The sequence below is a fragment of the Erpetoichthys calabaricus genome, chromosome 11 (genome assembly GCF_900747795.2).
Source record: "Erpetoichthys calabaricus chromosome 11, fErpCal1.3, whole genome shotgun sequence".
NCBI classification, from domain to species: domain Eukaryota; kingdom Metazoa; phylum Chordata; class Cladistia; order Polypteriformes; family Polypteridae; genus Erpetoichthys; species Erpetoichthys calabaricus.
In genome coordinates this window covers 38,606,903-38,634,536 of record NC_041404.2, presented here as the reverse complement: position 1 = coordinate 38,634,536, position 27,634 = coordinate 38,606,903, and the positions used below count along the sequence as shown (strand labels likewise).

At 38.4% G+C, this 27,634-nt stretch overlaps 1 protein-coding gene across 1 annotated transcript in view; it reads left to right on the top strand.

Annotated features, from left to right (window-relative positions):
• Positions 1-27,634, top strand: part of slit3 (slit homolog 3 (Drosophila)) — a 566,711-nt gene that overhangs the window by 117,247 nt on the left and 421,830 nt on the right. Inside the window, exons 3-4 of the mRNA XM_028812973.2 lie at positions 3,906-3,977; positions 14,858-14,929. Coding sequence (XP_028668806.1) covers positions 3,906-3,977; positions 14,858-14,929 — 144 coding nt within the window. The remainder of the gene's footprint in view (positions 1-3,905; positions 3,978-14,857; positions 14,930-27,634) is intronic.

Here is a 27,634-nt window from a genome sequence, read left to right as displayed (position 1 = left end):
GTTATTTATTTAATTCTAATGTTAAGGCATTGACATCATTCTGTCACCATTTTGTGGTGTTTTTTGATGGTGCTGACCTTGTTTTTTATTGGTATCTAAGCTGAATGCTATCACATCATCAGCATTAATGCTATGTCATCAAGTGTCAACTACAGGGTGGTACAGATCTAATTATGCAATTATTGCATTGCATTGCATTAAAAGTTGCATAGTTAGATCTACTACGGTGGGTTGGCGCCCTGCCCGGGATTGGTTCCTGCCTTGCGCCCTGTGTTGGCTGGGATTGGCTCCAGCAAACCCCCGTGACCCTGTGTTCGGATTCAGCGGGTTGGAAAATGGATGGATGGATGGATTTCAAAAACAAACCTTTGTTACATGCGTACTTTAGTAAGGAATCGATTCTTGATTAGTTTGGATATTGAATACTGCACTGCCGTCTTTGGGAATGATTTTCTCTTGCTCCAAAAAATAATTTGTTGGTTTTTTTATGTCTGTTCTAATTCTGACACCTGCTTGTTTCTGACCTTAAGGTTCACATAGCTTCTTTTCTTCTCCTGATCAAATAAACCTAAAATAATTTCAGGCACAGTCATTTTAAGTCAATTGCTAACATCTGGAAAATACATTTTTATTTGCTTGTGAGAGGACTATACAACATTAGAATAATAAATACAAGTATACTTTGATTTAATAAAAAGTAATCAGATTTTCTTGCATTTTCAAAAATTTGATATCTTGTGAGGTGGCTAGAAAAAGTTTTGGTTCCACATCTTTCCTCGTAGCATATTAACCTTTGAATATATTTCCTAAGTTATAACAAAAACACACCAGATTTATATTAATGATTTAGTGATTAATCAAACCAGATATGCTTGTGGTATAATTGAATTAATAAATAAATGGATGTTATGGATGATGATCACTGATATTGAGTTTATTCGTGGATCAGAAATAGCTAAGCTAATAAACTTTGATAGTAGTTTTACATCAGATGAGCTGTAGTCCGCAAACAGTAGCATCAGAAAACTGGATTTTCTGCAGAAAACACAGAGGGTTGCCCAAAATAAAAGTCTGTGTTTGATGATCATTTAAATCTATTTAAAAGTTATCTCTTTAAGGAGCAGTCAAAATCCAGTGAAGTGTTTGCTCAGCATTAGATAGAGTCTTAAAATAGAAGCTTTTGTTGGACATGTTGCTGCTAAGAACTATTTCTTGCAGAAATGCAAAAAGACCATAAAACATAGACCAACACATCGTGGAAGAAGATCTTATGGATCAATAAATCTAAATTTGAACATTTTGCTTCAGTAAGATGCCAATACAGTATGTCAGAAGAAATGTTGGGAAGATGTACACTGATGTCTGTTTGCAGCCTGGAAAAACACGGTGGCAGCTGTGCCATGGACTAAATTTGTACCTTTCAGCTAACCCTTACTGTTGTAATACCAACATCAGTGGCATCAACAGTTAGGGACAGGTTCTATGTTAGTATCCTTATAGCAGGGGTGTCAAACTCAGACACAGAGGCTGTTTTCATTCCCTGCTGCCTTAATTAGTTGTCAGTAACTCTTCTGTTCCTATAATCTTTATTGCCTTAAATTTGCAATACTTGGAATCATTAATTGTTTCTTTTTTCCTTAACTGTTAGCCAAACAATACCGATTTCAAGGTCAGTTCTCGATATACTAACATTTCTGTTGCAACAAAACTCTTAATTAAAAGCCAGTTCTTTTAAGGAAACACGTTCTTTACTTTTCTGGCTTGTTAGTGCTCTTATTCTGCAACATAAGACATTTCAAGAACTGCTAATTAACTTTTTTTCTAAGAGCACAACTCATATACAGTGGAACCTCGGGTCACGACCATAATTCGTTCCAAAACTCTGGTCATAACCCGATTTGGTCGTGACCCGAAGTAATTTCCCCCCATAGAATTGTATGTAAATACAATTAATCCGTTTCAGACCATACGAACTGTATGTAAATATATTTTTTTAAAGATTTTTAAGCACAAAAATAGTTAATTACACCATAGAATGCACAGCGTCATAGTAAACTAAATGTAAAAACATTGAATAACACTGAGAAAACCTTGAACAGAGAAAAGTAACATTGCAAGAATTCACGCTATTGCCTTACGAACCGCTCGCTGTAAACAATTTTTTTTAATGAGTTTTAAGCACAGGGAAAAACATGAACATTTGAAAAATCCGTAATTTAATAAACAACCAAGAAAAGTAACATTGTAACAATGCATGGTACGAACCGCTCACTGTAAACAGAAGTGAAGTGGAGGTTAAAATCCAATAGAAAAAAGTCTTCATTAAATACAACGAGGTTAAAACAATGCTGCAATCAGTCTCTTTAAAAACAAGCCCGGTGCAATCTTTAACTGCCTTCTCGGCCTGCGCTCTCTCTATCTCTCTGGCTTGCTGCACAGAGAGAGACTGAACACGTGTGGAAATCATCGGCGCGTACAAACTGGAAGGGAAACTGGCTTGTTCGTCACCCGAGTGTGTGGTCGTAAACAGATGCAAAAGTTGGGCGAACTTTTTGGTCGTAAACTGATTTGTACGTGGTTCGAGACGTTCGTGACCCAAGGTTCCACTGTATTTTGTGGACCAGAACATATTGTTCTTTCTCAGACATTCATTTTTTTTAATCTATTTTATCGAAATGCATATAATGAACACACAGGTGCAAATAAAAAGGCCGTATCACTTTAAATGTATTTGCAGTGATTTTCAGTCGTAGCCTTCATTTACATAATCTTAGTGAGTTGGAGGCAGTCGGTGGCATACCCTCGTGAAGCTAGATGCATAGCATGGCATTCCCAGTGACTTGTTTCAATAAAATCGAATAGGTTTTGTCTTTAGTTGTAGAGGCAGACTGTGTGTGCTTGAGAGCTGACAACCAATGAATGTTCATCAGGAAGTACAATGCATATAATACAGAGATGAGGAAATAAGGAATGCAGGTGTTTTGCACCTTGCAAACAAAAGAGAGGCTCACAACAGAAAAAACATAACAAAAGAACTCGCTGTTCTTGTTAACCCTTCGTACAGAACCAACTCCTTCAGACAGCATGTTATTGGATATCACAAAATGGGATGAGCAGGACTGTTCTAGAACTTTGGCATGCAGTTGCTAAACATGATGATTTTTAGTTGTTTAAACTGACCTGGTCTGACATACCCAATGACCAGTAGTTGTGTAATGTGGATCCATTAGCAGCAGTAACTGGTTACTAATTAAGCAAGTGGCAGGTATGAAAACATGCAATCACTAGAAATCTCCAGGATCCGAGTTTGATGTCACTGCCTAGAACAAGGTGACTTGCTAGAGACCCTGGGTTCATAACTCCTGTATGACCTGACCCAATAACCAGGCAATGCCAAGCCATATACAGCTTCTATTGTCAGACATGTTCTGAGAATTGAATGCTGGTGTGCAGGTGCTGCCTTGGCCTGCCTTTTTTTCTGACATTAACTGCCATAACTAGAACCTCTGTGGGATGCCCTGGATCATAATATCTGGAGATGTGACACCCTGCCTGCCAATGGCTAACAGCTTTGTCTGTCCTTCTGCAGGAATGGGCTCATGGCTAGTGGCTACAAGAGGTGGCCACACAAAATTGGTAACGTTCACAGTTGTTATTGCTCTTTTGTTTTTGTTACTGTACTGTTTTGTTTACTTATTATTCACATTTTGTTTAATGTTATTTCAGCAGTGAAGGCTGAAATTTCATTTGAACAAGTATTGTATTTCTTTTTTCCTTCAGTATAGATAAAGGGTTGGGAAAAAAGCCATGTTGTACCATGAACACTGTGTGAAATGATAGGTTTTCATTGCCTTTGGTTCTCTCCCAGTCACCTCATCTCTTTCACTCTATGTCTCTCTCCCTAGGCATCTGGAAGACAACCAAATCAGCGTGATTGAAAGAGGCGCGTTTCAGGATCTGAAACAGCTGGAGAGACTGTGAGTATTACAGTGCACAGATGAGCTGCAGCACTGTTGCCTTATCTGTTTTTTGTTAAAGTTTTCTTTATTTTGACAAAGATTTGTTTTTAATCATAGCTGCCTATGTGCATCTTTTTCACAGCAACATTTGCTGTACTTGTGTTGACTTTCTGTTTCCCATGGATTAATGGTGTCTTCTAGATTTCTCATACCTCTGTTATATTAGGCTGTTATGTTTCAATATTTTCTCTTTTGGTTTATGTAAGATTTGTGAAGACCTGTTAGTATGTGAATATGTGGAGTTTGGTAACAAAACAAGCTGAGATTCTACTGCCTACTCATGTAGACTTGACACCTTAGAATCCATCCATCCAGCCATTTTCCAACCCGCTGAATCCGAACACAGGGTCATGGGGGTCTGCTGGAGCCAATCCCAGCCAACACAGGGCACAAGGCAGGAACCAATCCTGGGCAGGGTGCCAACCCACCGCAGGACATATACAAACACACCCACACACCAAGCACACACTAGGGCCAATTTAGAATCGCCAATCCACCTAACCTGCATGTCTTTGGACTGTGGGAGGAAACCGGAGCGCCCGGAGGAAACCCACGCAGACACGGGGAGAACATGCAAACTCCACGCAGGGAGGACCTGGGAAGCGAACCCAGGTCCCCAGGTCTCCCAACTGCGAGGCAGCAACGCTACCCACTGCGCCGCCCCTTAGAATCTATCTCCTTTTTATTTTAAAAACGAAATTTATTTCAATATTCTTATGCACCTCAGTGTGGAAATTGTTATATAAAATAGGTTCTTAAATGATTAAAACATCCAAATCCCAAGTTAACCAAAAAAGTGCATGATGCTCTAATCAAGAGGTGATTGTTTGCAACAACTTAATGAGTGCAAACAGTATCCCAAAACAAGTGTCACAAAAATGACCATAACACGCTGAAAAGGTTTGGGGCAGCCACCCATATAATTTTTCCCGGCTGCAAAATTGATTCCAAAGAACAGACATGTTCACACAACAGAGTCCAAAATAGAACCAACTCATTATACACAAGATGGCAGCTTTAAAGGCCAGTCAGGACCGGACCCGGAAGTGACGTCATTGGCTGCCCCAGAGCCGGGCGGGATTTCCCTAGAATGGTCTGCAAAAGATCGAGAGGGAGAATTAGTGCACTTTGCCACCCCCTGGTCCGGCATGGAATCACATGTACTCAAGCCCTTTCGTTGTCTCCTAAACACGTGTGTGTGACACAAGATTATTTACTATTGTATTCTGGAAAGCTAGAAAGGAATTTCTTCCATTTAACTATGAATGACAACAATTGTGCAGAAAATCCTTTACATGAATAAGTAAGCAGCAAAGTAGTCTGGCCTATTTGGTTAGATGTTAGCTAAACAATTGAGAAAGTCGGCAAAATGAGATAACACCTGTTTGTTAAATTTGCCTTGTTTGGTTGTGCAGTGTCTAATATGTCTTAGTAACATCTCTGATTTTCTTGTTCACAATGGTTGGATTTTTCTTTTCACTACATAATGAGGCAGTTTGTTCCAAAGTTCCACTGTCCTCTGTGCAGAGCTTCCCTTTTATGAAGTTACAATTCTAAACCTATGGTGAAAGGGCAGTCTGAAAATAAATAATGTTATATTATTTGTTGTGTTTTGATTCATACATTTTCTCAGCGAAATGATTCCCAGTACAAACATTTGCAGAGTTTGACATTTATTCTTCTTTTGGTGAGGCGCATGGGAATAGCAGACGAACCAAACTATAACATCCCATGTCAAATGTGGTAAATTGTCCATTACAGTACAGTAATCCCTCGCTATATCGCGCTTTGCCTTTCGCGGCTTCACTCCATCGCGGATTTTATATGTAAGCATATTTAAATATATATCGCAGATTTTTTGCTGGTTCGCGGATTTCTGCGGACAATGGGTCTTTTAATTTCTGGTACATGGTTCCTCAGTTGGTTTGCCCAGTTGATTTCATACAAGGGACACTATTGGCAGATGGCTGAGAAGCTACCCGGCTTACTTTTCTGTCTCTCTTGCGCTGACTTTCTCTGATCCTGACGTAGGGGGATTGAGCAGGGGGGCTGTTCGCACACCTAGATGATAAGGACGCTCGTCTAAAAATGCTGAAAGATTATCTTCACATTGCTATCTTTTGTGCAGCTGCTTCCTGAAACGACATGCACGGTGCTTCGCATACTTAAAAGCTCGAAGGGCACGTATTGATTTGTGCTTGAAAAACAAACTCTGTCTCTCTCTCTCTCTCTCTCTTCCTGCTCCTGACGGAGGGGGTGTGAGCTGCCGCCTTCAACAGCTTTGTACCGGTGGTGCTTCGCATACTTAAAAGCAAACAGCCCTATTGATTTGTTTGCTTTCCTCTGTCTTTCTGACAGACTGTGCTCCTGACGCGCACTCCTTTGAAGAGGAAGATATGTTTGCATTCTTTTAATTGTGAGACGGAACTGTCATCTCTGTCTTGTCATGGAGCACAGTTTAAACTTTTGAAAAAGAGACAAATGTTTGTTTGCAGTGTTTGAATGACGTTCCTGTCTCTCTACAACCTCCTGTGTTTCTGCGCAAATCTGTGACCCAAGCATGACAATATAAAAATAACCATATAAACATATGGTTTCTACTTCGCGGATTTTCTTATTTCGCGGGTGGCTCTGGAACGCAACACCAGCGATGGAGGAGGGATTACTGTATATTAATTTTAATATGAAGTAATTCTAACTTACAATTAAGACATTCAAAACTTTATGAAAAATACACAAGTACTGTTAACGATAGTTAACTTATAAGAAATGTTGCATTGTTAAGTTTATTTGTCTATGTATCTTAAATGTGTCAAAATAAGCACTTTCTTATTTTAACAAGTAAGATTTGAATACAAGTATGGGTTTCATATCTCTACTAGAAGAATAAATAATGTAAAGGAAAAGCACAGTTTGTAATGCATTAAATGTTATAATATCTAAGTATTGTAAAGGCCAGCCCTGACACAGACAGGCGTAGGACATGGGTTCAAAGCATACAGGAGTTGTTATTTTCTTTTACCTTGTGGGCAACGCCTTCCCCGTTCCCACAAGCTCAAAACAGTCCCAAACTACACAGCACACAATACTCTTCTTTCTTTTCTCTTTCGTCTTTCTCCTCCACTCCTCTTTGGCAGGTTTCGTCTCCCTCCTCCCATCTCTGGCTCCTGGAGTAGTGGCTGCTGGCTCCTTTTATAGCCCACCCGGAAGTGCTCCAGGTGCTTGATGATTTATTTCCAGCAGCACTTCTGGGTGTGTCGGAAGAGTTGCTCTGTAAGACTCAGCAGCTACAGCACCCCCTGGCGATGCCCATGGATCCCAACAGGGCTGCACCAAACTCCAACTCCTATAAAGCCCTGCGGGAGTCCTAGGCACCGCTGCAACCCAGGGGGCTGCCATCTAGAGCTCCGGGGGAGGTAACGCTTTGGATAGGCTGACTCCCCTGGTCCTCCATGGAGGTGTACAAGCCAGACCTCCACCACAGTATATAACATATATTCAGTTACTTTTTCGTAAGTAAAAAGTAATGTAATTAAGTTAATTTTAAAAGTATGAATGTTTCCCAACACTGGTCCCTTGTGATAATGTGTTTCTGTATCTGAGATATAATACCTTGAGCAACCAGTGCAAATAAACTAGTATGCTTAAGCAACTAACTGAATAATAGAAAATCAATAATGTCTTATTTTTCATCTTCATATCATTTTAAAGGCAGAATTATTGGCAGAACCAATAAAAGTGCTAGACTAATGTGCATTGTGTTGTGGCTCAAAATAAAAAAAAATTTGAGCAATTGACTGATTAGTGAATTAATGTTTATTCAGTTGTTTCTGATACACAAACCTGTTCAACAAACTAGCTGAAGTAATTTAATATCCATAGGCAAATAATTAATAAAACTGCTATGTATTAAAAAATAATCAGTGAGTTATTTCTGCTTTATAGAAACATATTAATGTGCTTGAAGGGAATTTGATAAATCATGGTTAATACACAGTTAATTTTCGATTGAAAATGATTAATTCTGCACTTAATCACAATTACATCTTTTAATTGAGCAGCAGCCCTAATTATAATAATCATTTATCAGTCCATGCTCTAAACCTGCTTATCCATGATAGGGTTGCAGAACAGATGGAGCCTATGCCAGCAAACAACAGGCGCAGGCAGAAGCAATCCATGGACAGGGCGCCAGTCCATCACAGAGAGAACACACAGACTCACACTTTAGGGAACAATGATTTTATTTTATGTATACAGGTATGTGCCACTTAACATCCACAATACATTCTGTGAAATAGGACGATATGTGATTTGGACGTTGTATGAACAACTTATTATATACGGTATTTAGCAAACCTGTATGAGATACTGGAGTGTACCTGTTTTGACTCCATAGCTAAGATACTGTACACATACAGTACTGTATTTCAGCTAATGTTTCTGGCAAGGTAATATATGGGTTAAGTAGGTTCATACTGTATAATACTCTCTCTATATATACAGTAATCCCTCCTCCATCGCGGGGGTTGCGTTCCAGAGCCACCCGCGAAAGGTGAAAATCCGCAAAGTAGAAACCATATGTTTATATGGTTATTTTTATATTGTCATGCTTGGGTCACAGATTTGCGCAGAAACACAGGAGGTTGTAGAGAGACAGGAACGTTATTCAAACACTGCAAACAAACATTTGTCTCTTTTTCAAAAGTTTAAACTGTGCTCCATGACAAGACAGAGATGACATTTCCGTCTCACAATTAAAAGAATGCAAACATATCTTCCTCTTCAAAGGAGTGCCCGTCAGGAGCACAGACTGTCAGAAAGATAGAGAGAAAAGCAAACAAATCAATAGGGCTGTTTGGCTTTTAAGTATGCGAAGCACCGCGGCACAAAGCTGTTGAAGGCGGCAGCTCACACCCCCTACGTCAAGAGCAGACAAAGAGAGAGAGAGAGAGAGAGAGACAGAGAAAAACAAACATCAAAAATCAATACGTGCCCTTCGAGCTTTTAAGTATGCGAAGCACCGTGCAGCATGTCGCTTCAGGAAGCAGCTGCACAGAAGGTAGCAACGTGAAGATAATCTTTTAGCATTTTTAGACTAGCGTCCCTATCGTCTAGGTGTGCGAACAGCCCCCCTGCTCAATCCCCCTACATCAGGATCAGAGAAAGTCAGCGCAAGAGAGAGAGAGAAAAGTAAGTTGGGTAGCTTCTCAGCCATCTGCCAATAGCGTCCCTTGTATGAAATCAACTGGGCAAACCAACTGAGGAAGCATGTACCAGAAATTAAAAGACCCATTGTCCGCAGAAATCCGCGAACCAGCAAAAAATCCGCGATATATATTTAAATATGCTTACATATAAAATCCGCGATAGAGTGAAGCCGCGAAAGGCGAAGCGCGATATAGCGAGGGATTACTGTAATATAATAATGCTTTGTATATATATTAGCAATTTCTCTATATCTGATATTAGTCCCTCTCACATTTTTGTTAGCCTTGTAGCTTTTCAGGGGAGCCAATCCCTTAACAGCTTGTAGAATTTTTTTTTTTTGAGGATCGTCGTGATTATGGAGTGCGACATGCTTAAATCATAAGCAATAGCATTCACTGATTTTTCCATCTATGCGTTCTTTAATAACCTTTTGTTTCACTTCCAAACTGATACTTGTCCTTTGCCTATTGCTCCTGCTATCACGAGTGCTGGTTTTGCTGAATTTAGGAGCCGTGATGCACTCCACGGTAAAATTTTTACAAAATGAAATGGAGAATATGCTACAGCACTCAGACACGCAATATGTGAGATGAGGACTTATATGCAATTGGACATTGTCCAAATGGATGTTATGTGGTATTGGTATTACAAAGAACATTCAAATGGTGAATATGTCCAATAGCCTATATTCTTTACCATGGAGGGGGCTTTTGTGCATAAATAATGAAATGTGTGATTTATCTGGCCTAGCTTCGATTCATTGGAATTGGGAGCAGAAGAGTCAGGTTCTGAGTTCTGGAAGACAGTGAAATACTTCAAGGCCACATCTAGTTAAGGAAGGCACAAAAATATTTTTTTCCCTAATTTCATAAACCCTGTCCTGTCCAAGACAATCCCTTTGCTGACACTTTCAGGGAAGCTGGAAGAAACATAAAGTGCATTTCCAGATGGAAACAGCTCTGTATATAAAAAGCTGACAAAAATGTGATTTAAAAAGAAAAAAGCCCTAGAGTGGAAAGAAAGGCCTATGAGATCTTTGTAGTGCTATTATTGGAAGCATTCAGTTGGGAAGAACTGCTACTTGGGGCTTTGTAAATCATTGGCGCTCGGCAGTGTTTGGAGTTGTGCTCTTTGAGCCAGTACTTTAAAGTGCAGTGAATCATGCTTTTCCATTTGCCATATTCACCTTTCAAGATCTGTCAGCACAGAGTGTGCCATTCTGCAGCACTGGAATTACTATCTTCTTTTTTTTTTTTGTAATGTGATGCTTTGCTTTGGGTCCCAATTTTAGGGATTTGACCTGGGCCAGAACGGATTTGTTAAGCATTTTCTTTAATTTTGTGGGGTTGCAATTATGATATACATAAAAAGCAAATGGTAGAATACAAAATGAAGTTCAAAGAATAAAAAAGCAATAGTAAGAATACAAAGTTACAGTTTGGAGAATAAATGAAACTATTACTAAACTAGGAGTGGATCGAGTTAAACAAATTAGTACAAACAAATTAGGATTAGGATTCCTCACATTCTCAGCCACAGAAAGATTTATTAATATAAATAAGTATAAATGAATAAATATAAATCTAATTGTAAATGAAGCATATTTTTTCTTCTAAAATGTTTTATGCAGTTAAATCTTTGTAAAAATGATCTACATGGTGGTGGAGCGGTTAGAGCTGTTGCCTCATAGATGTAGTGCAGTGTTTTAAATCCCATACCCTGTCATTTCCTAAGTGGAGTTTACATACTTGCACTGTATCTGAATGGATTTTTGTTTGTCCATGTATTCTGTTTTTACCTCCTGCACCCCAAACATGTACATGTTAAGTTCAATTTTGATTCTAAATTGGTACTGTTTCTGCCTTAGGCTTGGTGCAACTGATAGGGTCTGGCTCTCCGTGGTCGTGAATTGGATTAAGTGGTTAAGAGAATGTATTTAGATATTTAAGGTGATGCTTTAATTTAAAAAAATCTTAGAACATAAGAACATAACAACAAATTTGACAAACAAGAGGAGACCATTCAGTCCATCAGGCTCATGTGTTTCGCTAAACAGCTAAACTGTACCAATATCTTATCCAGATATTACCTCATTAAAGGTATTCAGGGCTCTTAGACACTTAAATCAGGTGTGGACTTAACTAGTGTTTCAAATGGTCCATTGGTAAAGAACAACAGAATAAAAGCAAATACACATCTAAGCTGTGCAGCTCAGAAGTTAATTATTATTGTAACACAACAAATTTGAGAAATCATTTATCTCTACGTCACCCATAAACGTAATCTCAGTCAACATCCAAATGAGTAAAGCCTAAAAAATCTGCACTGGATTTGACAATTAGCTCCAAGCTTCCACTGAATTCATGCCCAAAAAATAACAGAATTTATACCAGTTTTTATCTGTAAATATAAGAGACCCTAAAGATAGGAAACCCTATAATGGGCCTCACCCGGCAAAGCAAGCTGGCAATTGTTGGAATTTTCAGAGTAGCCTACGATACAAAAGTGAGCGTGTCCTCAAAACAGCTGACTTTAAATACCTCCATAATAGCGGCATTATCAGTTATGGTGGCCTGTTCTTTTTCTTTTATGTTCCATTCATTCAGTGGTGTGGTCAACAAGCATCAGCTCTAGATCCTCGTTTTAAAATTCTTCCTTTTCTTTAGGACACATTTTTGTGACTGATTAACACAACTGCTGCAAACAAGCAACTGAAGATATGTCTAACTTGTAGAATTATACAAAGACACGAGTCTTCCTTCTGTATCTTTAATTCCGACTAATGCAAGATTATTTTAAATGTCCAATGGGGGAGCAAATTTGGCTAACAGTGTAGCTGAAGGGTGTCTACATGGAGATTCATAACACACAAATAGGTTATTGATTAACATTCATTATTTAAGAAGCAATATTTGATCATCCATCCATCCATTTTCCAACCCGCTGAATCCAAACACAGGGTCACAGGGGTCTGCTGGAGCCAATCCCAGCCAACACAGGGCACAAGGCAGGAACCAATCCTGGGCAGGGTGCCAACCCATCACAATATTTGATCAGTTTTATAATATTATTTACAGGATGATAAAGTAGATGCTGTTGCATTGTATTAAAACAAGGAGATCCCCCTAATAAGTAATGTGGTGATACATTTGTTAGTTAAATTGTGGTGAATTTTGAATGAGTGTACTGCTATGAAAAAGTTGTTTTCATTTTTTTTAAGAGCAATGATATTTTGTGGCACATCTTCCAAATACTGATGTTAACTGTTCAGTATTTCTTCTTAAATGTCATTCCATGCTTATGCTTATGTTGCTATATAGACACCTTTCAAATAAAGTGTTAATAAAATTTGTTACATTATGTTAATATTCTCTCTGCATGGTTAAGTAATTTCTAAAAAAGCCACCACTTCAAATATATCATCCATCCATCCATCAATTTTCCAACCCGCTGAATCCGAACACAGGGTCACGGGGGTCTGCTGGAGCCAATCCCAGCCAACACAGGGCACAAGGCAGGAACCAATCCTGGGCAGGGTGCCAACCCACCGCAGGACACACACAAACACACCCACACACCAAGCACACACTAGGGCCAAGTTAGAATCGCCAATCCACCTAACCTGCATGTCTTTGGACTGTGGGAGGAAACCGGAGCGCCCGGAGGAAACCCACGCAAACTCCACGCAGGGAGGACCCGGGAAGCGAACCCAGGTCCCTAGGTCTACCAACTGCGAGGCAGCAGCGCTACCCACTGCGCCACCGTGCCGCCCTCAAATATATCAGTGCACACAAATTCAGTCAAGATAAAATTGATACTGAATCGCATCAGGACATTGTGTATCGGAATCGAACTGAATCGGGACATTAGTGCTGATACCCAACCCTACATTCTAATACAGGAGACAGTCCTACTCACGTCCACACTCAGTCACATCTGGAGAACTTAGAGAGTAGGGAGGAAACGAGCACAGTCTAGGAAGACCATAATGTATACCCAGAGGCCCCATGCCACCCCCAATCCTTTTCATCTGCAGTGATTTTACTTTGTAAATTGCTTTGAGATAATGCAGCGTGCCTGGCACCTACAGTATGTTTTATGTGGGTATAGTGGCACTTATCCCTTATCCCTGACATAATGAGTGTAAGACAGAGTTTTTTCCCTCGTGGAAAGCAAAATTATTTTGGATAGTTTTTAAAAATGTACCTGATCTTGGAATACTATGATTTGTTTTCCTATTGTGGCACAGTGGCGCAGTGGGTAGCGCTGCTGCCTCGCAGTTAGGAGACCCGGATTTGCTTTCCAGGTCCTCCCTGCGTGGAGTTTGCATGTTCTACCTGTGTCTGCGTGGATTTCCTCTGGGTACTCTGGTTTTCTCCCACAGTCCAAAGACATGCCAGTTAGATGCATTGGTGATTCTGAATTGTCCCTAGTGTGTGCTTAGTGTGTGTGTGTGTGCTCGCCCTGCGGTGGGCTGGCGCCCTGCCTGGGGTTTGTTTCCTGCCTTGCGCCCTGTGTTGGCTGGGATTGGCTCCAGCAGACCCCCGTGACCCTATGTTCGGATTCAGTGGGTTGGAAAATGGATGGATGGATGGAAGTAGAGTGTTTCAAAACTCGTACTTGAAAATTACTTCGTAAAGAGAAGCTAAGGTGGAAGTAGGGTAAGGTTAAATTTACTCACACACCCAGCATTGTGGGTATTAATCCAGTGCCCAATCATTGCTTATGAGGAGTCTACACATTCTCTTTATATCTGAGGGATGTTGAACTTGAACTTTATTGTCAGGCAACATAATTGCTATTAATTTGATAGCAGGTTGGATAATGTATGGATGTTTTCCTACTTTAATTGAAATTCAACAGATTTGTGCACATATCCATTTATTTTTCAGGCTGATGCTATTATTTGATGTGATTAAAAATAAAAAGGTGCCCAGTTGTTTCTGTATCATTGCACCTGGAGTGCCAGCATGTAAAGTGACGTACTTGGTGTCATCTAATGAGTCAGCAGTATTGATTGAATCGGGAATCTTTTCTTTATTAGTCCCATACCTCAGACACTAGGTCACAATGCCTAACATGCATGGTCTCATTTTTTATGTTTATTTAACCCCTCTCATTAACGTTAGTAATGCATCAAGTGTTTTAAAACATTTCAACAGTTTGTGGAATGTTTCTTCAGACCAGCGATTCTCAACCTTAAAGTATTTGCGACCCGAGTTTTTATAACAGTTTTAATCGCGCCCCCCTTAACGTTTTTTTGAAACCCTAATAAAATTTATTCCTATATTTTTTGCTGCTGATACACCGCTACAAGTTTAAAACTTTCCTACGAATAGCGAAATTACGCCACATACATTATGGCAACATTCGCGCCCCACAGTTTGAGAACCGCTGCTCCAGACCATTCCGTATCAGCTCTTATTCATAAAACTCAAGAAGAAGTGGTAGTAGCAGCAGTATTGTAAGGACTACATTAACATTCTTGCTTTCATGTCCAAGTATGTACTGTAACTTTTGTTTACTTTCATTTTTTAATCTTATGTGCCTTCTTTTTTATCTGATATTTTTGACAGGCAACTTGCTTTTCTATATGTTGTGTAATTTTTTTTTTTTTATCTTTACAGCCGATTGAACAGGAACAAGCTGCAAGTGCTCCCTGAGCTACTGTTTCAGTCTACACCTAAACTGGGTCGCTTGTAAGTTCCAATATTCTTTTTGATTGAAACAATGACCTGGGATACTAGTATTATGACTGTTCCATTATGTGTAGCATAGGAATCTTATATTTGCACCATAACCTTAAACAATTTTATTACTGGTAGAGAATTAAGCTCATTACATGTGAGTATTAGGCACTCATTTAAAGAGAGCAAATAACTTTTCTGGTCAATGTCAGCAGCAAATCAATATCATTTTATTTCAAATAAGACATGGCAGTTTACAGATGCACTTTATTAACCTTTAACTTTTGAACTGTCAGGTTCATGTCTAGCACATGGAGGAAAAAATGTTACTAAGGAATATATGCAATATATCCTTGGCTATTAACTTTAAAAGAGTTGGATTTCCTTTTCTGAAAAATATGTTATAGTTCAAGGACGCAGCGGTCAGCCTTGTGTGTCAGTATATCATATACTGTTACTCCTTCTCCAGCATTTAGAGTAAAATTTCTGCACATGCTTTCCCCACTGAAAATTTTAAGTTTACGTATTATTAATGGTTATTTTAAGTTGCTGCAAAACATTATGTATAATGTTTTTTTTTGCTTTTCAAAAATACATATGGTGTGATTAAGTGAAATGACAGTATATGTACTGCTGATTTTTGCTCCAGATTATGAACACACAACTGGATGAGTTTTAGTGGTTTGGTCTTGATGAGCAGTTTTAGTAGAGTCCAGCAACTTGTGTAATTGACTGTAATCCCATTGGCAGTGGCATTCATATAGATCTACAAAGCTGATAATTCTATTTCCCAGAGATACAAAATTAAGATCTATGAGGTCAACAGTTGGAAGTTTTCTTTGGAAAAACATTTTGGACTGGATTTTTTTTTCTGGAACATCATTTTGCTCCCAGTGGAGCAAGAACTGGCAAGCAGATCACTGAAGAGATTTTCTGTCTGTTGTAATAAAGCTCTAATGTTTAAATGTATTTTACATAAGTCTTCTTTGAGATGGAAAGAAGGATTTTGATTAAAATAATTGATTTAGGGAACTGCTGCAATAGAGGTGAATAGATAAATGTTTAAGGAGTGTTATTAATGAAAGACAACAGTTTTTAATACACATAACAAAACTGTAAATAATTTTAGATACAAAAGATAAATCAGTTCAGTCAAATAAGGTTTTCACTATTTACTATATCATAGGAAAAATAAAAATATGACACACAGTTTTGGTTTTATCCAAACACCATCATGCAGAGAATTTATTTAGACCTTGGTTGTAATCAGTAATCTATTTGGCTTTTTCTGTAGAAATTGTATGCCTGCTACCTTTTTGACCTCCATATAAGAGTTTATGCATCTCATATTTGCATTTTACATAATTTTGCATAATGGAAGGTGACTGTAATAATGTCAGATGACCACCGAGGTTGTAAGAACATCGATAAAATGTGGGTAAGACATTGGCATCATATGTATAAATACAGTATATTTATTATCCTGAAGGAATAAAACATTTGAAATACCAAAACTAATTCTTACCCTTCAGATTTTATTTTTACATTGCACACATTCCATTGACAAGCTCAGATTGCTGTAAACAGTTTCAAACACAATCTTCAAAGCATGCAGTTTGAGATCAACAGTAGAAGATTTCTTCTGAAATCAGAAGAGTCAAAATCTTTGCGTATAAAATTGAATTTATGTCTGTCTGTGAAAGCATTGTTATCGTTCTGCTTGTTTTTGTTCTGTATCTTTGTTTAAGTTCCTTTTTTATGCCTTCTTTCCATAATTTCAAATATATTCTTTATGATAATTATAGGTTTTTGTGGTATACCAGTATTGAAAAAGTACTGAAAATCCCAATTTTTAAAACAAATGGTACCAGTAGTTCAGTAATTTTAGTACTGAAAGTAAAGAGTAGTTTTGAAAGACCTTGTGCTCAGCTTTTTGTTCTTTGTTCTGTATTCCTGCTGGACCTGACTTTTTTTTTTGTGGAGTGGGACTAAAATTTAATAGTAGTAAGTGGACTTTGAGCAGATGTTTAAAGCAGATCCTCCGGCTAGGGCGTTGGATAACTCTGGGTCCACAGTTCTTGAGGCTGATCTTCCAATTAGCTGTGAACCACCTAGTTTGACTAAGATTGCACAGATGGTGAACCAGCTGAGGGTAGGGAAGGCTGCTTGGATGTGCGGTATCCAGGGTGAAAATCTCCAGGCTGGTGGTAAGGCTGTCCTCCGGGCATTGCAAGCAATTTGTGCTTCCATTTGGAAGACGGGCCTCATCCCAACTGACTGGAAAATAGGGCTTGTCATCCCTATCTGGAAAGGGAAGGGTGATTGCGTGGATAGCGGCAACTACAGGGGGATAACACTGCTCTTAGCACCAGGTAAGGTCCTTGCTAGGGTCATCCTCAATAGGATTTGTGATCACTTGCTCACTTACCAGCGACCAGAGCCGTCTGGTTTTATGCCTAGGCAGTCTACCATCAATCAAATCCTGGCACTGAGGGTTCTCATGCAGCACGAACGCGAATATCGGCAGAGTTTCTTTGCAGCCTTTGTCGATTTTCATAAAGCATTCAACTCAGTGGATCAAGCTGCCCTGTGGGACGTCACAGCATCCCCTCAAAGTTGCTAGATGTCATGGCTGGCCTGTACATTGGTACTGTGAGTGCAGTTCAGAGTGGAGGCAGAACCTCTGTTTTTCCCAGTTGATTCTGGGATTTGTCAAGGGTGTGTTCTTGCTCCTACTCTGTTCAATGCTTGCATGGACTTGTAATTTGTCAATGATCTTACAATCAGTACAGGTTCACTGAAAAATGACATGAAATCAGAAAAGAAGAAACGATAACATGCATGTGTCTATTATGCCACGCTTCTTTCTATATTTTATAAACTTGGTTTTCTAATGAATCATTGCAGACACAGTGTTGCCCTTGCGTTTTTATGGTTAGTGACATGGTCTGCTTTGTTGAGATTGGCTTGTATCTTGGTGTGTCTAAATGAAGTGCTCATATTTAAATGCTTGTCCTAGCGGTATGCACACCAAAAAAGCATTTATCTATAAGGTTGACCAGATTTTGTTCTAAAAGGCCTTTGTATACCATGGATGGTTAATTAATTTTTCTAGTCAAACGATTTGATTATTTTAAACATCTTAGTTTTTATTCATTTAGTTAGAAAACCATTGGAGGACTTTCAGGGACCTTAAAAAGTAAATTTTTTTTTATTTTTAGCATGCTGACAACATCTGAAGTGAAAATTAAGACTGCTATAAGCATTCTAACATTTAGAAGTCCATATTGGTTTCAAAAATGTTACATTTTTTGGAACTTTTACAAATATAATAAAGTAATGTGTCACTTCTGCTGATGACCTTTCTTCTTTTAAAGCTGTTTTGTGTTCTTCAGAGCACAACGTGAAGCTTAAATCACACAGCCTGCTCTCCTGATCGCACATTGAGCTTCCCACTAGTTGCGTCCTATGGAAAACATATTAACCAATACAGTTACACTTTGACTTTACAGTAAAATTGTTGGCTGCTAATGAGAGATCTGTGATTGTTTGATGATGAATGTTTCATTTAAACACATATTACTTTTATGTTTGATTTACCACCGAAATACTTTATATATATTTAAAAATATAACACTTTTAAAAGTCATGTTTAAAAAAGACTATATTTGGCAAATACACTGATAGTATTACCAAAAATATGTTATGTGATGATTAATATATATGTTCAATATTGACGTTTTTCATATTTATGTAGGAGGAGCACTGAGGGCTATAAAGCACTCATAAGGAGTGAGTGACTCTTTCCTAAGCTTTTATTCTTCTTATTGAATACAGAAGCCTATAAATGATTTCCTTATCCCTTAATCCAGTGTTCTTATTCAGTTTAACATTGATTACATCAATATGCATTTGCATTTTTAAATGTTCACAATCTTCTTCCATCCTTTTCAGATTCTGAGTCTTGTTTCTGTGTTGTATTTGTACTTATTTCAACTGCAGATGGCAATATACAGGGGTGGGCAAAAATAGGCTTCCAGTTGTGAGTATTCAAAACACAGAGTTTATTCTTGTATTATTATGTATTTATAAATTATTGTATTATTTATTTGAATTATTTGTCTTCTTCTTCTTCTTATTATTATTATTATTGTTATTAGCAAGTAGACTGCAAGAATGTGTAAATAATGGAGCAATTTGAGCATCTTACAGGATTGTACCTAAGTGTACTGTGCCATTGTGACATTCTTTTGTGTTAATAAAGTTATTGTAATAATGATAACCTGCGTGTCTTTTTCCATATGAACAGTTGTAAACCTACTTTTGCTCACCTCTGTATTTTGATAAATAGAGCTGTAGTAGTCTGTTTGTGGTTAATAATTATAATAGACACTCTGATTTAGATTTTATTAGACTTGTTTTGTTTTCAAACTGCTCAGATCCCTGATATTTTATTATTATTGTTAACTATATTACTGACTACAGTACTGTATTGAGGTGATAATATCATTTTTGCGGATACTTGTTCTCCTCCTAAAATTAGAATATATAGTTTCAAAAATGGGTAAAAGGACATATGGAGATTTTTCTTTTTCAATATTACATTGTACCTTTCCTGCTATTATCTAAAGACAACCTTCAATTTAGACCTCTTCAACTAGAACAACTAGTTATCCACATTTACTTTAACAATGCTGCTGCGTCACTTGTACAAACCATATTTTTTCACCTTTCTGAGCACATATTGCTTAATTACTTTTTTAAAACAATATTTTATTGCTTAATTTTATACTTTAAAGCAGAAATAAAATGATTATAACTGTATTTTTTTCAAAGGCATTGTAGTAACAGAAGCCTGAATTATCTTGCCTGTATTCTGTAGGAGGGAGACGCTGCTTGCACTGTGACACTAATTCAGCTGCTCAGCTGGAGACAGCAGGCTTCTCGCATGGGCGTTTGTGGTCAGAACTCTCTATTTAGCCTGTGTCTCTTAGAGAGGAATGTGTCTATACTTACAGGCTTGAACTCCAGCTAGCTGTAAATCCCAGTCCCTGTGTGGTCCAAACAATCTGAATTACTTTGATTTCTAGATTCTTCAAGTTCTGTTTTGCTCTGTGAATGATTAGCACAAAACAAAAGGCATATTAAAGCTAAGAAGCTTAAAAAGTTGTTTGTTTGTTCATTTAAAGAATGAAATTTCCCACTCTTCAGTATAATTGAAAATTGTGAGGACTGTTGGTTAATGTAAAGGACCCTAGACCATAAAGTGGCTGGTGAAATCCCCATTACCCACTTATTGTGTCACCATGAGAAGGTCACTTCCTATTCTAATGTCCTTCTTATACAAATACTAGCTGTGTTACCTGGCTTCACCCAGGGAATTTCCTAAATCAATGGGCATCAGTTATAGCACAGCATGCGTAGGCATCAGATAAATACAATACAATTTATTTTTATATAGCCACAACGGGCTTTAGCAGGCCCTGCCTTTTGACAACCCCTCAGCCTTGACTCTCTAAGAAGACAAGGAAAAACTCCCAAAAAAACCCTTGTAGGGGAAAAAAATGGAAGAAAACTTGGGAAAGGCATTTCAAACAGAGACCCCTTTCCAGGTAGGTTGGGCGTGCAGTGGGTGTCAAAAAGAAGGGGGTCAATACAATACAATACACAGAACAGAAGAAATCATCAATACAGTATAAATATAAAAATTTTAGTATGGACCAGAATTTAACAGTAGATGATATCCCATAATATGATTTGGATTTGTTTAAAGTCCTGGAGACCTCAACCATCAAGCTGCCTCCCTCATTTGGCCAGTCCACAGCTGAAACATTGCTTGGCCAGCCAATCTGATGAAAGGACCCCTCTGCCCCATGATTCCTGCAATCCTCCATCAGAGATGCAGTCTCTACAGTTAATCAGCAGCTCTAGTCAGGATATGCTAAACTGAAGTAGTGAGTCTTCAGCCAGGATTTAAAAGTGAGACCGATGGGGCATCTCATATAGTAGCAGGCAGACCATTCCACAGTTTAGGGGCCCTGTAACTAAAAGCTCGACCTCCCACTGTTATTTTATTAATCCTTGGAATCATAAGCAGACCAGCATCTTGAGATCTTAATTTGTGCTCATTTGTAAGTCATGATAAGTTCAGACAAGTAAGCCGGACCTTGGCCATTTAATGCTTTATATGTTAAAAGGAGAACTTTGAAATCTGCCCTAAACTTAACCAGGAGCCAGTGTAAGGATTTAAGAACTGGAGTTATGTGTTCGTACTTTCTTGTTCTTGTAATAATTCTTGCAGCAGCATTTTGGATTAACTGGAGGCTATATAAAGAACAGTTTGAACATCCAGTGAACACCACATTGCAGTAGTCTATCCTACTAGAAATAAATGCATGAATTAATTTCTCTGAATCCTGTTTATTTAAATATATAGATAAAGAGACCTGTTTCAGTCTATGGTAGTTGTTGCAATATCTCCCAACTTCCGTCAGGTTTAAGGACCTATTGTAGTGGTCCTTCTGATCTATCAGAAGTACTACAGTCCCTAACTGAGCACTTTTGTGTATACAATATTTGTAGTTTTTCAGTTTCAGCAGGTTTCACTCCCTCTGTCCAAAGAAATCTTACTACGGTGCATTGCTCAACAATGGTACAATCCCACAGCAGAGCATCCATGTTCATTTGACCTTGGCTTCAACAAGACTTATAGCAGAGCATTGTGCTGTGCATGTTTGAACTACTTATAAGACATTGTGAATGTGTTGTATTGCTTCAGCTTTTATCTGATGTGGTTACCACAAAATTTTCAAATTGCCTTCACTTTTTGATTTCCCATCATGTTAGGAGACAATTGTGAGGTTCTATGCTCCTTTTTAACCACTCAGGCCTGCTAATGAGCGGCATCTGGTGATGCTATCTCTGTGTGGCATCAAATCTAGGTCCAGACTCTTTTCATGTGTAGCACCGGGTTGGTAGAATGAGCTGCTATTTCAATTTGAAATTCTAACTGCCTCAATGTGTTTAAGAAGCATTTGAAGACTATCTTGTTTAGGGAGACTTCTGTCTAACTGATAATAGCTGTTAGGTTTTGAAACCTAGCAATTTTAACTGGCTTGTATTTTATTGTGAGGTGATCAATTTTGTAACCTTGTCCTGTAACAACAAATACTCCACTGGACTCATGTTTACTCGATTATGTTGACCTCTTTTTTAAGTTGCTTTGGATAAAAGCGTCTGCTAAGCGAATGAATGTAAATGTAACTTATATGCATACATAAGCTATGCCACTCTATAAACAGGTTTCATGTCATCAGATGATAGAAACATGAAGATTTCACTCTTTTTAAGATTTCACATCTAGTTAAGATTCATACTTTACTTCTGATTAAGCCCTTTCTCTCAATGTTTAGTTTTATCCCCTTTCTCTAATTGTTTGCCATCTCATCGAAGTGTAAGCATTTTCTTCACAGCTTGATGTGTATGGGAATTGATTGGGGAATAAACTGAAAGAGTTGAAAGAGTTCTTAATTACAGAGAAAAGGGGTAAACTTAAAATTTTGGTGGTGGTGGAGTACAGCTTAAGGCTACTTCCTTGCATTTTCAGAAACCCGGCTTTGATTCCTGTGTTATTCTATGCTTATGTGTAATTCAGACATTGCAGTATATATTACACATAAAATGTTGTCTAACAGATACAAACTTTGTACACCTAACCTGTGCTTCCATGTTATTTTTGAAGAGAAAGTGCTTCTTTAGTCTAATTCTGATGGCAGTGTTTTGAACTGTAACATTGTTGATAGAGACTTGCATATATCTAGATGTAGATTTGACTTCCTTGTGATTTCTCAATGCATCATATGGTCTGGTCTAGATTAATTGGTTGGGATCTCTGGGAAATATCGGCAACTTGGAAGACCTCCATTTTTAGAATAATCTTTTTTTTACTATGGATTGATTAACTTGAAATGGCCTAATGACTCTTCTCAGACTAATTGCTTCTCTTTTTTTTTTTGCAAATTATTTTGTCCTTGGCATAGTTTTATTATAAACCTGAATGTTTCATAGTAGAATCTCAAATGTTCTGCTTTAATTCTAGGCAGTAAGAGTCAATCAATAGCACTTGATTAGCAGCACCTAACATAGAAGTTGCTTAGTTTTTTACACATGGCTTCTTCATATTAGCTTATTTTTTTGAATATAAAAATGCTAAATGTTAGGTTTCATTTCGGATTTGCTAGTTTTGCCTCTATGTAATATAGAGTGAGAGAGGTTAGGAGCATGCGCTGATACAGCACATTACTGCACCCACCACATGACAATCCACCATAGTGCAGCCATGCAACGGGTGACACCTCAGCACCACACTAGTTCAGATGGAATGGAACAGTGTGAGGCTTTTTACAGTGGCCGGAGTGGCAATTCTGCCACCAACCCCCAGGTTTTTCCCTGCAGGTTGGAGGGCTTACTTGCAGATTAACGTCATACCCAGAACGCAGCAATTGCTCAAGGGCCCAATGAAGTAGAGTCACTTTTGGCATTTGCGGGATTCGAACCGGCAAACTTCTGAATGCAAGTGCAAATCCCTAGCCTTAGAGCCACCACTCCGTCCTACATGTAATATAGAGGATTGAAAGAAAGTATATTTACTTTTCCGCATAACTCTGTATTTATTTATCAGCATACTTTTTTGCCCTTTTATTTACATTCTTGGAATTCCTAACAGGGCTTATACAAATTCACAGATATGTGTAAGCATGTGGTAGTTTCAATAGGAGTCAACGAAGAAGATGAAAACAAATGCCTAGACTAAACAAATCTCATTGAAAAGAAAACTCTGATACCAGTGGTCTGTGGTTACAGGCAAAGCATAGGTTGTCAGACCTAGGTCAATTGACCAACCAGCAAATCCCCCAATACCATAGTGCCATGATTTTGGTGCTCCTATTTTTGCTGATTTTAATATGTTCCATCCATTCTCATTTCTCATTTAATATGACACAGTTTTACATATTTGCATATAAGGTTTCATTTTCAGTTCCATCCCATGGTATATTATCTGAACCCTTTTTTTCATTTGCTGGCTGTGAGCTGGAATCTAACTGCACAGAATCAGACACAATACTTTCTGTATCATATAGATAGTTTATATGCTAATGGACAATTTGCAAAGGACCATAAAACCGATAGTCCAGCCCCAGTCTTATTAAATAGTTTTATTAGTAAATTTTCTTGTCCATCTTGTGAAAACAGTACTGCATGCTAATATAGAAGGTTTTGCAATGTGAAGCCTTCATAAAAGCGTTTTGTTAGGCTCTCAGAATATGTACTGTATGTGACGATGCGGGTTCAGCTCCATGCTTCCCTCTTCTGTTAGGGAGCCCTTGAACCCAACACCGTCGGTAATGTCACCGATGAGCTAGACAGTGAGGCAATAAACAATTGAGCAAGGGGATGATGTATAAAAGTGCAAAGTGCTTTTATTTAAAGACAATCAAAACAATCCGTGTTCCAATAAAGTGCATTCAATAAATCTTTAAATAAATAATCCTTAAAACAGTTGTGAAGTGGAGGTTTAAAATACACAAAAACAACAATCCTTTAACACGAGATTAAAACGTCAACAGGAAGCAGTCTTTAAAAAACAGATGACAATCCCCGGTACTTCTTCTCTGTTAGCGTCAGCGACTCACCTGCTTCTCCCATGCGGGCTCTGCAACAGACGAGACACTCTTAATGCAGCTGACCTTCTCTACACTGTACTGCTTCAGCTGTTTCACTCGCCTCACCGACCTCTGGCTCTGGTAGGCTCCTCCAGACAGCGACTTGGGTTCCACAGCGACCAGAGCGCACACGCTGGGGAATACACACACCAAGCCCCAACTCCCGCTGCCTTCCGCGGAGAGTCATCCACCTTCCGGTCACTCGTTCCCTTCAGAATAGTCTGCGAGAGCGACCACTGCTGCTACTCCTCGGGTGTCGGCCATACACCCAAGCTACCTGTACAGCTGCCCACGAGCCTACACTCGCTCGCTCTCCCGCACCGACTTTCTCCTCCTGCTACTTCCTGCCGTCTCCTGCAACCTCCGTTTCTTTCCCTTTTACTTCTCTCCTTCTCTCTTTATATGCGGAGAGGACATAGCAGCTGCAGCAAAATTAGCCACAGGAACAATCACGGATGTGGGCAGTCTCTCACCTGTGAACTTAGGTGAGAAACGCCCACACCGCCGATCGCCCTGCGGCTCGCTACAGTTACCACGCCCCCTCGCTAAGCCGCAAGTGCGGCGATTATTTATTTAAAATGAACTGGCCTTTGCTGGAGAGCTGTGGACCCATAACACCACACTGTATGTAAATTCAGTTTGAGAAAGAAACCTTTCATTTACTCAACAGAGTGGTGTGCTAAATTTCTGTAGCTGTTTGTGAGAAATGAAGTGTAATTATTTACAAAAACGAGTAGTGTCGAATGCTTGATCTTTAAATCTCCCTGTCATAGTGGAGTGGGTGCTTTCAAGGGTGTATGTCTGCTTGTGGGAGAAGGTGATGAAGACCCCTTTGTTGCAACAGGGTGAACTGTAAACATTTTAGTGGCTGTCACTCTCAAAGAGTGAAAAAAGAGCCAGCAGTGCATTTCATTTATTTTTGTTTTTTGCTTTTACTTACCCATAATGTTCCATGGGTCACTACACTTTTTCCCCTCATTATTTCTGGTAACAAATCTGATTTATTGTGTTTTGGCAAAGTCTGATTGTTATAAATTAAGCAGAGAGTCTTTAGTGGGACCTAATTGCACACAATAATGATTCTTTATGCAGCTATCTACATACTGTACTATGGACAGTTGGAAAGAACTCCAGTTTTAATTAGTACTTTAAGTTTAAAAGCGAAGAGGTTCGTAGATATTTTTGTGAGGGACTAAATGAAGCAGTTTTATCTGAATGTGGATTTCAAATATATGCATACTTCTTCAAAAAATTCCATTGCCAATAAAACAAGCCCCTTTGATTCTAGCAATAGTGGCTTACTAATTGCACAGCACAAAAATTTCAACATGGAAAGATTCTGAAGTTTTACAGTCCATTTTGCTAGGGTCATACAGTATATACCATATACCAGGTACAGTTTTCGGTCGTAGTATTTGCTCAGAGAGAGGAACTTTAAGCCTTCATGAACTGAAGCTGTGAGCAACTCTGAAGTGAAAGTCTGAGGCATTGTGGTGTGCAGTTTTTTGAGGAATTCTGTGGTGTTGTGGTCTGCTGTTTATTGAAGAACTCTTGAGTAGAATTCAGAAAGGATGCTGCTTATGCTTATATTGACAAGAAAATATACATGAACCTTTTGCAATTACCAGATTTTCTGCATGAATTGGTCATAAAATGTGATCTGATCTTCATCTAAGTTAAAATTATAGACAATCGCAGTTTGTTCAGACTAGCAACACACAAACAATTATAATCTTTCATGTCTTTTTTGAACACACGCTTCAAACATTCACTGTGAGATGCAGAAAAAGTAAGTGAATCCTCAGATTTAATAACTGGTTGAGCTTCCTTTGGCAGCAGTATCCTCTGACTAGATACCTCTGGTAGCTGTGGATCAGGCCTACACAACGTTCAGGACGAACTGTGAATCATTCTAGGTAGTTGGGTGGGTAGACTTTATTATCCCAGAAGGAAATTTGTTTACAGCAGGACAATACAATGACAGATTCAAGTAAATAAGCAGTGACCCAAAAGCTGACGAATAGTGTTATCATAGTTACACATATTCAAGATTAGTACAAGGATTAATTTATTCAAAAAGAATAAAGTTCTTAATGCCTTTCTATGCTTTGTCTGTGTGTATTCTTAAACCTACCTAATCCGACTATGACAGCGTTTCTCAACCTTTAAGTATTTGCGACCCGAGTTTTCATAACAGTTTTAATCACGCCCCCCTAACATTTTTTTGAAACCCTAATAAAATTTATTCCTATATTTTTTGCTGCCAATACACCGCTACAAGTTTACAATTTTCCTACGAATAGTGAAATTACGCCACATATGACAACATTCGCGCCCCATTTTTTGTTACTTCATTTGAGAACCGCTGGACTATGATAACAACTTTTCCAACTATGACAACACCTTTTCTAGTATTGATCACATTTTGCATTGAAAAGACTACCAAATGTCAAACCATTAACATTCATAGCGATTTTAGTTAACAACATTACCCTTAAATTACTTCAGCTTAGCTTGTGGCCACAGGCTCACTGATCTACTACTAAACTACTACTGTGCTCATTGTGATTTTTCTTTTGTACAGATCACACACATGGGAGGAGTGTGTAGGTGTTGTAATGAAAGGCCTATAGTATAACAAAAAAAAACATTCAATAAAGCATATTATTGCTTTGTATGTATTGAAGTACAGTTATTAATTTATCATAATTTTTACATTTATTAATATTATTTGCTAGGTTAGCATATTATTGAGTTGTCGAGCTTAAAAAAGCATTTTTCCAATTTAAGCATCATTGTACAGTGATCACTCTCAATTGTGTTTATTAATAATGACAAAAACCTCTGCTTGTTTGAGACAGGAGGTGGTCAAATGATAGATCAAGTACAACAGTGTCCAACTGTGTAATCAAGTAGTAACTGTGAGCAGCATCATGTGGTTCATAACAAGCCAACTTGGTCAGTTCTTAGGACAATGCATTAATCACTTTCAATA